Source organism: Saimiri boliviensis, chromosome 8, assembly GCF_048565385.1.
Source record: "Saimiri boliviensis isolate mSaiBol1 chromosome 8, mSaiBol1.pri, whole genome shotgun sequence".
Taxonomy (NCBI): Eukaryota; Metazoa; Chordata; class Mammalia; order Primates; family Cebidae; genus Saimiri; species Saimiri boliviensis.
The window spans coordinates 87,102,676-87,116,123 of record NC_133456.1 but is presented as its reverse complement, the minus strand read 5'-3'; the positions used below and the strand labels follow the sequence as shown (position 1 = coordinate 87,116,123).

At 41.8% G+C, this 13,448-nt stretch overlaps 1 protein-coding gene across 3 annotated transcripts in view; it reads right to left on the bottom strand.

Annotated features, from left to right (window-relative positions):
• Window positions 1-13,448, bottom strand: part of SRGAP3 (SLIT-ROBO Rho GTPase activating protein 3) — a 260,739-nt gene that overhangs the window by 15,287 nt on the left and 232,004 nt on the right. For all 3 annotated transcript variants that reach the window (XM_003927107.4, XM_003927108.4, XM_010337846.3), the window contains exons 17-18: window positions 13,051-13,278; window positions 10,072-10,151 (exon numbers count right to left, since the gene is read on the bottom strand). In XM_003927107.4, coding sequence (XP_003927156.1) covers window positions 10,072-10,151; window positions 13,051-13,278 — 308 coding nt within the window. The remainder of the gene's footprint in view (window positions 1-10,071; window positions 10,152-13,050; window positions 13,279-13,448) is intronic.

The window sequence follows — 13,448 nt, the reverse complement described above, 5'->3', positions numbered from 1 at the left end:
TTTGGGGCTATCTGCTCCATTCATTGTGGACAATCTTGTCTTCATCGATCTATTCATCCACCTGTCCAACACATAGTTAAGCTCAGAACATTTGGTTTTATCATTTTCTAGTTATGTGACCTTGGGATACTTAGTTTTTCTTTCTATGCTTCAGTTTCCTCATCCGTTAAATGGAAATGGTAATAATAGAACCTAAGGCGCTGACCTAAGCAGAGGTTTTCTGATGCTCAGAGGGGTTTGTCTCTGAGGGGCTGCCTCTGGTTCCTCATTTCTGCCTTCACCATCATCAGAGCCTCCAGCAGTCACTGGATAGTAGTGTGAAGTTGAAAGAGTAGGGCAGCAGGGGGAGTAGAAAATGTGAGGGAAAGAAAACAGGAAGGACAAGGTGGAATCTCCAGCTCAGAGAAAGCACGTGTGTTTGCAAATGTCATTACATAAGTATGTGTGGTAGAAACAGTAATAACAGCTCCCATTGATTACTAAGTCTGTTTCTGTTTCTCATGCCTGAAACAGAAAATGTGTTTCTCCCCCTCATCACTCTCCCACACTCTATTACCCAAGCTTACTTCATTCCCTCATCTTCCCCAGTTCAGGAAACAGAACTGCTGTCTACCTGTTCACTCAGGCCAATGCCCTGGCATGCTCTGCACACCTCATCCATTAGTGACTCCTTCAGACTGTCCCCTGGATCTGACCATGGTTTGCCACCTCCCATGCCACCCTCTTCACTTTCAGACTTGTTAGGTAGAGCCGCTTCTCCCCACAGAAGCCTAGAGGGTCCTTTACAATAATAAATCAGATCATGAAACTCCCCTGTTCAAGATCCTCCCAAGGCTTCCCATGGAGCTTAGAACAAAACCCCAGAGTCTTCCCACTGCTCATAAGCCCCTCCAGGATCTTGGTCGCAGACACCTCTGAGACCTCATCTTCTCTGCCTCTCTTTCTCCCTCACTAGCTCAATCTGCTCTTGCCTCACTAACCTTTCTGATGTTTTTCCTCCAACATCCTAGTATGGCATTTTTCAAACACAAAGTAAAATTGAAAGAATTTCACAGTTAACATGCATAGAACACCACTAAATTCTACTACGCACATTTTATTATGCTAGATTTTTCAGATATCTACCCACCTCTCCAACTAATCATCTTATTTTTAAATGAATTTTGAATTAAGTTACAAACATGAGTATACTTTATCTCTAAACACTTGAGCATAAATATTCATAGAGCTTTCTTTTTTCTTTTTTTCTGTCACCCAGGCTAGAGTGAAGTGGTGCAATCATGACTCACTGCAGCCTGAACCTCCTGAGATCAAGTAATTCTCCCACCTCAGCCTCCTAAGTAGCTGGGACCACAAGCACATGCCACTATGCCCAGCTAACTTTTTTAATTTTTTTTGTAGCAGTGGGGGTCTCACTATGTTGCCCAGGCTGGTCTCGAAATTCTGGATTTGAGTGATCCTTCTGCCTTGGCCTCCCAAAGTACTGGGATCATAGGCATGAGCCACTATCCCCAGTTACAGAGCCTTCGTGATGCTTTTAAAACATGACAAGTATCTAACTGTTACAGGGCCTTTGTACTTCCTTTGATGTGTATATTTATGTGTTTGTGGGGTGGGTGTGTGTGTGTGTGTGTGTGTGTGTGTGTGTATTTCTTTTCTTTCCTACTATATTCTGACTCCTAGAACAAACCCTGGGACAAACAGGCACTCAATACATATTTATTGCTTGCATAAACAAATTAAGCTTTTACTGGTGCCAAGTGTTCTACTCTCATTATCACATTCATCCCATAACAACATTTGAGGCACTACCCTCATTTCACAGATGAGGAAACTGCAACTGGGTTGAATGATGGGCCTAGGTTGGGTCACACCAGTAGATACAGCGATGAGCTAACATCCGAGCCCAGGTCCCAGACATAATTAATAGAGGCTTCTAGATGTTTCTGAATTGTGCTAAGCTTATTTCTGCCACAAGGTCTTTGCATCTGTATAGTGTAAATGTGACTATATAGATATACAATGCTCTATGTTTGATGCAATTCAACTCCTGTATGTTGACAGGCCAATTGTACCAGGTAAGGACTCCATGCACTCTATAGTGAGGGAAGAGATGAACAGGCCAGCCCCTGAGCTTAAAGGATAAGTTGCGACTGTCTCAGTAGTGGCCTGGCTGGAGTCACACTTCAGGAAAATTACTCCAGTGGCAAAGCAGAGCAGTGGAAGAATTGGAGGGGAGAGGCTGGAGGCAGCAGTGGTTCAAAGGCTGCTACACTGGTCCAGCCTCTGAACTAGCATGGGCTAGACATGGGCTTTTCTGTAGATGAAAAGACATGTTGAAGGTTTGCTTTTATTTCGGAATCTGAAGGTTGGACATTTATCCTTCTCTACCCATCACTCAATAGGAAGCTCAAATTCTTCTCTCTAGCCGTGTCATTCCAGAGAATTCTTTTACAGTCACGAATCCTAGCTGCATGAAAGAGGGGATGGCTCCATTCCTCTCAATACCACTTCATGTCCCACTGCCCACCCTATCCCTTACTTAATCCTCAGAAGTGAGAACACTAATCTCATGCAACCAGTTTACTAGAGGCCAAGTCACTGTGTCAAAGGTTGGGAATGTGGGTGTACCTTCTCTTCTCCCTCATCCTCCCTGTAATGAGAGTAACGGCATAAGCCAGGGTCTAAAAACAGGGTCCCTCTTTTCTCCCCTTCTCACTCATGACCTTGGGTTTTTTCTTTGCATTCAGTGGAGGTACCAGCTGATGTTGGGATTTAGACTTGATTTAAAAGTGAAGTAGTGAGATTCTTCTGGGATGACAGCATGAAGAGCTCCCCAGGGGAACTCAAGAAAAAATATAAAAAGAGAAAAATATTTCAAGCCCCTGGAAATGGTTCTAAGGGCAAAAAGCAAGTGAAGAAACATTTATTCAAGAAAATCTATAAAAATATAATAAGAAAAGTGAAAATCTCTGGTATTTGAACCAAGACTGCTCCCTCCCTCTACTCCTGCTCCAAGCTAAGGGAGATGGAGACTCCAGTCCAGACTACTGCAGCCAAGAACACAGGGATTCCTCTTCCTTTACCACCTTCTAGTCACAGGGCTTTCTTCTTGGAAGGAGCAGGAGCTCAGTGATTCTCATCCTGCTCCCAGCAACCTTTTGCTGAGGCTAATTCCCAAGTGAGTGGAGTGGAGAGAACAGGGCTTCATTCTTCCATACAACCCCTACTCATGGAATGGTGGTTGTACTTTGGGCATGGCACCACTGACAATGTGGGGGTTCTCTCACCCTTACCCCAGCTTGTGAAGTGGTGGTTACATGGCAGGAGAAGTAAGTTAAGAGGATCTCTGGCTGCCCCTCCACAAAGCGATCAATGGGGTCGTCACTCAGAAGATACCATTGTCTCCATCCCCAGCCCCAGAGTCTTGGCTCAGAGATTTTTTCATAGGGTAGAAGCATCCTGTAAAACAGATAGCTCCTAATTTTGTCCCAGAGGAACTGACTTCAGTTACAACAGAGCTTGGAGAAGTTCAAGCCTAAGGGTACTCTTAAGAACAAGGGAGGTTGTGTTGAAGGGCAATCCAGTGATGGTTCATGAATTTAATGAATATAGAAGATAGACTATAAGCCAGATAGTTAGCAGAGGAGAACCAGGGACTAAGACAGCCAGGAGAAGTGCTCCTAGGATCAGAACAAATATAAAACACTGACTTCAGAAACTATCCCTACACAGTGGACAGAATTTGAATGGATTAATTTGTAGAGCAATTTAGGACCAAGAGCACTGTTGAAAGAATAGCAACCATCCAGCAATTAGTGGAGATTAACAGCTATAAAGGATCAGGGAAAGAGAACTCTACCAAAACCACTATCATCTCAGGGAAAGAGAACCCTATGAAAACCACCGTCATCCCACAGAGTAACATTTCCATATATCACTGAAATTAAGCTAGTATAAATAGAAGCTCATTCAAATAAGATATATATGGTAAACCTTAGAGAAATTACTAAAAAAACTCAAAAATAGTAAGATCAGAATACTGGTTGTCAGAAGCTAGGAAGGGAGGTAAGGGGAGAAGGGGCGAGATTGTTCAGCAGGCACAATGTTAGTTAGATAGGATAAATAAGTTCTGGTGATCTATTTTACAGTAGGACGACTACAGTGAACAACAATGTATTACATGTTTCAAAATAGCTGGAAGAGAGGAGATTTGAAATGTTTACAGCACAAAGAAACAATACATTTATAAGGTGATGAATATACTGCTGACCCAGATTTAATCATTACATAATGTATGTGTGTATTACAACATCACATTGTATCCAATAAATATGTCCAATTATCTATCCATCAAAAATAAAACCTTTAAAAATAACTCAAAAATATAGTGAAAAAATCATTAAAGAAGTTTAAATACTATATTAGAAAATATTCACTGAATGCTATATTAGAAAATATACAAAAGAAAGCAAGAAAGAAGGAATAGAGGAACAAAAAAATACTAGACATATAGAAAACAAAAAGTAAAATGGTAAACATAAATCCAACTATATAACCAATAATATTAAATGCGAATGGATTAAACAATCCAATTAAAATGCAGAGATTATCAGACTGGGTAAAATAACATAATTGTATTCTGTCTACAAAAGACACCCTTTAGAGTCAAAGATACAATTAGAGTGAAAGTGAAAGGATGGAAACAATACATTAGGGAAACTGGAGCCACAGGAAAGCTAGAATAACTATACTAATATCGACAAAATAGACTTTAAAACTAAAAATATTGCCAGCGATAAACACCAGCATTTCATAATGATAAAAATTTTGATCTATCAAAATAAAAACAATTATAAACAAAATACACCTAATAAGAGAGCAGAATAATACATGAAGCAAAAATTGACAAAAAGAAAAGAAAGAAATAGACAATTCAAAAATAATTGTTGGAGACTTCAATATCCAACTCTCAATAATGGACAGAACAACTAGACAGAAGATCAAAGAGGAAGTAGAAGACTTAAACAACACTATAAACCAAGTAGATCTAACAGGCATCTATAGAACATGCCACCCAAGACGAGACTATACGTTCTTTTTAACTGCACGTGGAACATTCTCTTGGGTATGCTTTATGCTAGTCCATAAAACAAACTTCAATAATTCAAAATGATAGAAATCATACAAAATGTGTTCTTCTATCACAGTAGGATAAAATTATTGATTTTTTTCAACAGAAGAAGTTTTTTCTAAAGTAGGAATCAAGAGCAGGAAAAAATTTGGGAAACTGACAGATAGGCAAAAATTATACAGCATATTGCCAAATAACTAATGATTAAAGACAAAATCAAAAGAGAAATTAGAAAATTTTTGAGATGAATGAAAATGAAGATGTAAAATACCAAAACTTAGAGGATGGGGCTAAAGCAGTGCTTAGAAGGAAATGTATGGCTGTAAATGCCGATATTATGGGGAGTAAAACCACCTCAAATCAATAACCTAAACTTCCATCTTAAGACACTGGAAAAAAATGCAAACTAAACCTAAAGCAAGTAGAAGGGAGAAAATAATAAAGACTAGAGTAGCAATTAATAAAATAGAAAATAGAAAAACAATAGAGGAAATTAGAAAACCAAAAGCTAGTTCTTAGAAAATATTAATGAAATTGATGAGCCATTAGCTAAATAAACCAAGAAAACAAGAAAGAAGACTCAAATTATTAGAATCAGATATGAAAGAGGGATATTACCACCATTATTTTCCTGTAGGAAAAGGATAATAAAGAAACACTATAAACAATTATATGCCAACAAATTGGAGATCTTCGATAAAATTAACAAGTTCCTTAAAAGTCACAAAACATTGAAACTGACTTAAGAAGAAATAGAAGGGGCCGGGTGCAGTGGCTCACGCCTATAATCCCAGCACTTTGGGAGGCCGAGGCGGGCGGATCACAAGGTCAAGAGATCGAGACCATCCTGGTCAACATGGTGAAACCCCGTCTCTACTAAAAATACAAAAAATTAGCTGGGCATGGTGGTACGTGCCTGTAATCCCAGCTTCTCGGGAGGCTGAGCAGGAGAATTGCCTGAACCCAGGAGGCGGAGGTTGCGGTGAGCCGAGATGGCGCCACTGCACTCCAGCCTGGGTAACAAGAGTGAAACTCCGTCTCAAAAAAAAAGAAGAAATAGAAAATATGAATATACTTATAACAAGAGATTGAATTAATCATCAAAAAAATAGCCACAAATAAATGCCCAGACCCAGATGGCTACATTGTTGAATTCTACCAAACATCTGAAAAAGAATTAATAATAATTCCTCATAAAGTCTTCCAAAAACTAGAAGAGAAGGGAACACTGCTCAACTAATTTCACCAGGCAAGTATTATCCTGGTACCAAAAGATATCACAAAAAAAACTACAGACCAGTATTTCTTACAAATATGGATGTGAATATTTTCTACAAAATGTTAGCAAACCCAGCTGGGCACAGTAACTCACGCCTGTAATCCCAGCACTTTGGGAGGCTGAGCTGGGTGGATAACTTGAGGTCAGGACTTTGAGATCAGCCTGCAATAGGGCAAAACCCTTTCTCTACTAAAAATACAAAACATTAGCCCAGTGTGGTGTCAGGCACCTGTAATACCAGCTACTTGGGGGGCTGAGGCAGGAGAATTACTTGAACCCAGGAGGCAGAAGTTGCAGTGAGCCAAGATTGTGCCATTGCACTCCAGCCTGGATGGTGGAGCAAGATTCCATCTCCAAAACAAACCCCGCAAAACAAAAATCACTCACAAGCCAAATTCAGTAGCATAAAAAGAACTATGCTCTATCCACAAGTGGAATTTATTCCAGGACTGCCAAACTCATTTAACATCTAAACAAAACTAATCAATGCAATGCATCTTATCAGTAAAATAAAAACAAAAAGCACACAATCATCTCAATAGATGAAGAGAAAGCATTGACAAAATCTAATATCCTTTCAAGATAAAACACTCAATAAACTAGGAATAGAAGGGAACTTCCTCAACCTAACAAATGGCATCTATGAAAAACTCACAGCTAACATCATACTTAATGGTGAAAAACTGGATGCTTTCCCCATAAGATCAGGAGTTAGGCAAGGATGTCCACTCTCATCACTTCAATGCTGTACCGGCGAGTCTAGCTGGGGCGATTGGGCAAGAAAAAGAAATAAAAAGTATCCAAATTGGAAAAGAAGTAATAATATCTCTATTTATATATAATAAAATAATCTTATATATTAAAAGGATCATAAAGAAATCACTAAAAACTATTTGGATGAATAAGTTCAGCAAGGTTGCAGAATACAAGAGCAATATATTAAAACCAATTATATTTCCATACACTCATAATAAACAATTCAAAAGTGAAATTAAGAATACAGAGGAATAAATCTAGCAAAAGCAGTGCAAAACTCAAACTCTGGCAACTACAAATCATTGTTGAAAAAATTAAAGAAGATCTAAATAATTGGCAAAACATCCAATGCTTATGGATCAGAAGACTTAACACTACTAAGATGATGATATTTCCAACTGACCTATAGATTTAATGCAATCCCTATCAGAATCCTGGCCTACTTCTTTGTAGAAATTGATAAGCTTATTCTAAAATTCGTATCTAATTGCAAGAAACCCAGAATAGCCAAAACAATCTTGAAAAAGAACAAAGGTGGAGGACTTAAACATCCCAACTTCAAAAGTTACTACAAAGCAACAGTAATAAAGACAGTATAGTGCTGACACAAAGACAGACATATAGGTCAGTGGAATAGCATTGCAAGTCCAAAAATAAACCCATACACCTATAGTGAAAGGATTTTTTTTTACAAGGGTTGTAAGACCATTCAATGGGGAAAAGAATTATTTTTTCAACTAATAGTGCTGGGACAAGCGGAGAGACACATACAAAGGAATGAAGTTTGACCATTACCTTATACCAAAATTAACTCAAAATAGATCAAAGACCTAAATGTAAGATCTAAAACTCTTAAAAGAAAATACAGGAATACATCTTCATGAACTAGAATTTGGCAAAGGACTCTTAGATATTCTCTGCCTCTCCTCACCCTCAGTCCTGGTGTCCAGAGCAGCCTTCTGCCCAACAGTCCCAGGAGTTGTGGAAAAACCAGCAAAGGCACGGACAGAGACCCCAGTCTCCAGGAAGGCAGGTGCTCCAGTCAAGACAAAAGAGAAGAAATGTCAGGAGTGGGAGAGAGATAGAGATAGAAGAAGCCAGAGAGAGTGATAAAGAGTCGGACAGAAAGAGACCCAGAAATAAAAAGAGCAACAGATGGAGAGGATGGGGTGGGGGCTATTAAAAGGGATAAAGGGAAGGGGAGAACTGGAGGTGGTCGGCAGAAGTGGAAAAGGAGGAAAGAGAAAAGAAATCACCACGAATAAGTGGAAGGTGTCGCCCTCCCATCTCCAAACAAATCTGCAGGACACATCTCAGTTCAGGAAGACTCTAGCCTCTCAGGAGTCTGATCAAGCTGAATGTGACATCTGGATTTGCTTTTCTGTACCTGTGACCCAGGTCTGGACCATTAGCTAGCTCCCTCTCAGGCCACAGGGACTGGATCAGGCCTGAGTGCATGACTCAATGTAGTCCAGTGAGACTCCACCCTAGGACCTCTCTTGGAAACATTATAGAAAGGAAGCACTTTTCCATTGAGACTTTGGGAAGGAGGATGGTGAAAGCCTGGAATTGCCAGAGACCACTACATGAGAATGAAGCCAGCACAGAGGGAAGCAGAGCAAGAAGACAAAGTGCTGACCAAATCACCCTTGCTCCTGGATCCAGCTGAAGCCATGCCAACCCTGGGACTTTTCAGGTAGAGGAACTTATTCCTTTTTAAGCTAAAGTTAATTTGAGTTGGGGGTTATATCATTAGCAACTGAAATAGTCCTACTAGAATGTGAAAACCCATCTATCAGTCTTGTCTCTTTTACCAATTTCCAGAACTGTCGCCTGAGTGCCTGCCTGCTCTCCTGACAAATGTGGTGGCCAACATAACCTGGTCCCACAAGAGAAACTCAAAGGACAAGTCAGAGAACTGCTAAGCCATGATGTTTACAAAGAAAACTATCCCAGGCGCTTGATGCATCTCAGGCCATAAGAATTCTAACTTTCTAGGGTCCTAGGCATTTTTGCCTGCGTGGGTCCTCCCTTCCTCCGTTCAAAAATGTTAAAAATTATATTTTACAACTGCCTTGGTATAAAGACAAATATAATCCAGACTGGATATTGTATTCATTTTTTTTCTGATTTTAAAAGAAAACATTTTAGTGGACCTCTACGAGTACCATGGGCCCTTGGCAGTGTGCCTACTCTGCCTGATGGATAAGTTGGCATATGGTTCAGATTGCTTGTCTACACAGTCTGGTTTCCCTAAAGACCAGGCCAACTCTCTTCTTCTTGTCTGGAAGGGGTGGAGGAATCTGGAGAAAGGTCTTGGCTGGCCTTTCTCTCTCTCTCTCACCACACGCTTCCCAGGATCATCACCCTTTGGTTTAATCTACAGGGTGCCCAAAGCACCAGACACACCTGTAATCCAGCATTATCGCTTTGCACCATGAGAAGCTACTTCCAACCTGTCAAGATCTGGTGACAGACTGGGAGTTCCTCAAGGATCGATGTCTTGTTCATCCCCACGCCCAAGTCCCAGCACAGGCCTGGCACAAAGCAGATCCACACGGGGGTAGGATGGAGGGACAAAGCTTGCTTCCCACTTAGGAAACCTGTGTCACCTAGGATCTGTGCCTGGGCCAGGCAGGACACATTAAGTAATGAAGTGGGCTGGATGTGGGATGTGGTGAACACAGCGTGAGCCTACAAGGATCTGCTCTGTGTCAGGCCCATGGTGGGACTTGGGGAATGCCATGAAGGTTTTTCTGGGTCTTCATCTATTCTGAAAGATAGACAGCTGACTTGTAAAGCTGAAGGGGTCTACGTGGGCCAGCCCTGTGGTTGAACTGACATAAGTCAGCGTGAGAGGCCAGAGGAAGAATCCCTTGTCCCCAGGATCCCCCTCACTCACCTTCATCGCTGGTATGAGGCTCAGTGCCATTGTCATGGTCAACTTCATCGATGGTCCCTGGCTCGCTGTGTGGGCTGTCACTGCAAGGAAACATGGGAAGGGGACTCACTGGGAGGTTATCTACCTGCACAGCATCTTTAGACTCTCATACCAGTCCAGTTGGCCTCTGGGCCCTCCCGCAGCTCAGATGCAGGCCTATACCATCCTTTTTCTTCCATCTAACCATTCCAGGGATCTTTCTATCAGAAGATTACTCCCAGCCTCTTCCTTGTAAAGCTTCCCAAAAATCTCCCCCAGTGCCCTCCTAGCCCTGGAATTTGCTGGGCTGTCATGACTGCCAGTGCTTACATGTTCTGTAAGATCAAGAGGGTAGTGGTAAAACCCCAGCATTTATCACTGGAAGGACCACAGGCCAGAAGAAAAAGAACCCTTTGAAGTACCATGAGTTATTTCATCTGGCCTGACTCTCTTGTCTTATAGCTGAGGTGACACATCCCCGGAGGTAAGATAACGCTAACAAGGGCCACCCCGTCTTTCTGCATGCAAAAGCCCCCATTGATGCAGGTAGTCAGAGTGACTGGCAACCATGATGGGCATGGTAGCTGAGTAATCTGATCCATTAGATTTAGATTTAGTTGTTAATGTGGTGGTATAATTTCACCAGCTACTACCCCCTTGCTAGATTATAAGCTTCTTCAGGCAAGGGTTAATTAACATAGTCAGCCAGTTGTTTTTTACAGAGCCACTGAGTGAGTCCTAATATGCCAGGCAGTGTGCTCGTAGGAGGGATGCAATGATAGATAAGGTGGACAAAGGCCCCGGCCTCATGTTGCTTACCTTGTAGGGAGAGGGACAAGAAAAAAGCCCAAGTAAACAGGCCATTAAATAAGGCAGTTGCAAGTTGAAATAGTGTTATGTAGGAAATAAATGTGTAGAGACAAGAACAGCAGAGGGGACCTATAAAGAGTGGTCAGGGAAGGCTTCTCAAAGGAGGTGACATTTGCAATGCCCTTTAAAGGAATATGCACTTTATTATGAAAAGTTCTCCACTGCCACCTGGATCAGGACCAAACTCAAGGGCTTCCAAGATTTTTCATAGCTTGGCTCTATCCAACCTGTGGAGCCTCATCCTTCATGATTCCCCTGTCACACATGTGTGGCCACACTGAGCTACTTTTCATTCTACTGAATGGTCCAGGTCTTTGCCCACTCCGCACTGGGCTGGCTCCAGTTCATTCTGCAGTCTCAGCTCAGTCTGCACTTCCCCCAGGAAGCCCTTCTTGACTTCCCTAGATTGGCTCAGGGAGACCCACTTCCGGAGCCCTCTGTTTCCTATTCCATCAGATCTCCTGCACCAGGGGCCAATCTTGTTTGGTTACATCCCTGACTCCTAGCACAGAACCAGCCCACAACAGATGCTCAGGAACCATTTGTTGAATGAATGAATGTTGTCTACTGTGCTGAGACCCTCAGCCAAGTCTCCCTTTTTGGTTTTGAAAACTCCAAAATTACCATGTAATTAATAGTTTTACAGTCTCGTGGAAAACAAATAGGATTTAAAAAAGTATGGTTATTGTATATTGTTCTTTGATAAGTACACGAAGATCTGTGGGTCCCTTCTCAGAACGCTAATTATATACATAGCAGCAAGACAAGAGAACTGGTAGTAGTTGCAAAAACTGTGTGAAAAGCTTCTCTTTGTCCAGAAATTATGCTTGACAGCTGTTTAACATTTCTGTTACAGAACAGGGATGGATGCTCCCTAGTGCCTCAAACGAGATTAGAGAGCTGTGATTAGACACCACTATGACCCAGTATTTCCATGCAGGGAGGCATGTGGGAAGGAAAAGCTGGAATGCCTTGCTTCTTTGCAGCAGCTGCCCAAATATTCTCACAATACTAAGGAAATTCAAAAGTCCAGGAATGCTTTGACAATCAAAAAACAAACTCCCCTGTAGGCACCTGGCTGAAGGCAGTGTGGGTAATATCTAAATATATAGCTGTGTGCTCTCTTGGATTCGAAATAAAGAAATAGTAGAAATGCTTTGGTCTGTGTCATTTAGTGTCCCGAATTCCCTGTCTTTGCCACATTTAAACATTTTTTCCTGTCTTCCCATTTTAAGGTCTTAGCCTGAGGAAGCTTCCAAAGCTCTGACTTTGAAAAGGTTCTAAAACATTTCTCCTAAGACCCAGTGTAGTACCAGATATACCAGGTACACAGAGGTGCCCAACTAGTGATTGTTGACATGATGTTGAACATGCAAAGAAACTGAGCTCACTTTGTCTAGAAAAGAGAACTCCTAGGTGAGAGGAGACAAGGGTGGGAAATGTCACACTCAGTTCTTGAAGTTGAGGTAGGGACTATTCACTCCCCCGCATCCTGAGATGGGCTTGTGACTCACATGGCTCAGTTAAAGCATTGTATCTCCTTACCAAGGAGATTACTTCACCAAGCCCAAACCTCAGCAATGAAACACAATTCTTGAGTGTGTGTTGGAACATATGGGAGGGAAAGGGTCTTTTTCTATTGAAGATGATAAGAGAGTAAGTTATAGATCTTAAGTTGCTGGCTGCCTGCTTGCAACCACCAAGGAAAAGGCTGTCTGAGATCGAAGCCAACACAGAATAAAGCAGGGTCAAGGGATTGAGATTGCAGGACCAAGTCCCTGTGGTAATAGCTGAGCCCCTGGATCAAGCTATACCTGAAGACATATCCCCAGACTTTTTACTTAAGCAATCCAATAAAATTTCATTTGGCTTAAGGCAATTTGAGTTGTATATCTGTCCCTTGTAACCAAGAGAATCCTAACTGATGTACCTATCTCTCATGTGAGGCTGCTGTGAAGCTCAGATGAGAAAATGTATATGGAAGCACCAACTATCAAGCACTAAGAAAACTGAAGGGTTTCTTATTGTTCCTGTTCAGTGGCAACAACAATGATGATGATAATAATAATATTAAGAGGAATGGCATCTTACCAATATTCTTCCCCTCCAGCCATGCATTTTTCATACACAGGTCCCTCTAGCTCCCGGGGGCTGGGGAAGATGGCTTCATGATGGATGATGATGGTTTTGATGACTTCATTGATGTGTGCCTGGCAGGACACAGGGTCCTGCCCATCAGGGATGTGCATGAGGGTAGGCCCGAAGCAGATGGCCAGGTTGTAGGGATCCATCATGTTCTCGTCGCTATACTGGGAGAGGCTAGGAGAGAGGAGTTACCCACAAGTCATCTGGGAAAGGCAAGTCCTCCCTCTGTGGTTTCTGTCTTTTGGGGGACTCTAAACAAATCCAGGAGGGTTCTATGTTCTCCTTTAAAAACAGCATCTGCAAAAGTCTCAAGACACCCCCTCCCAAAGGAGGCCAGGCCTGAG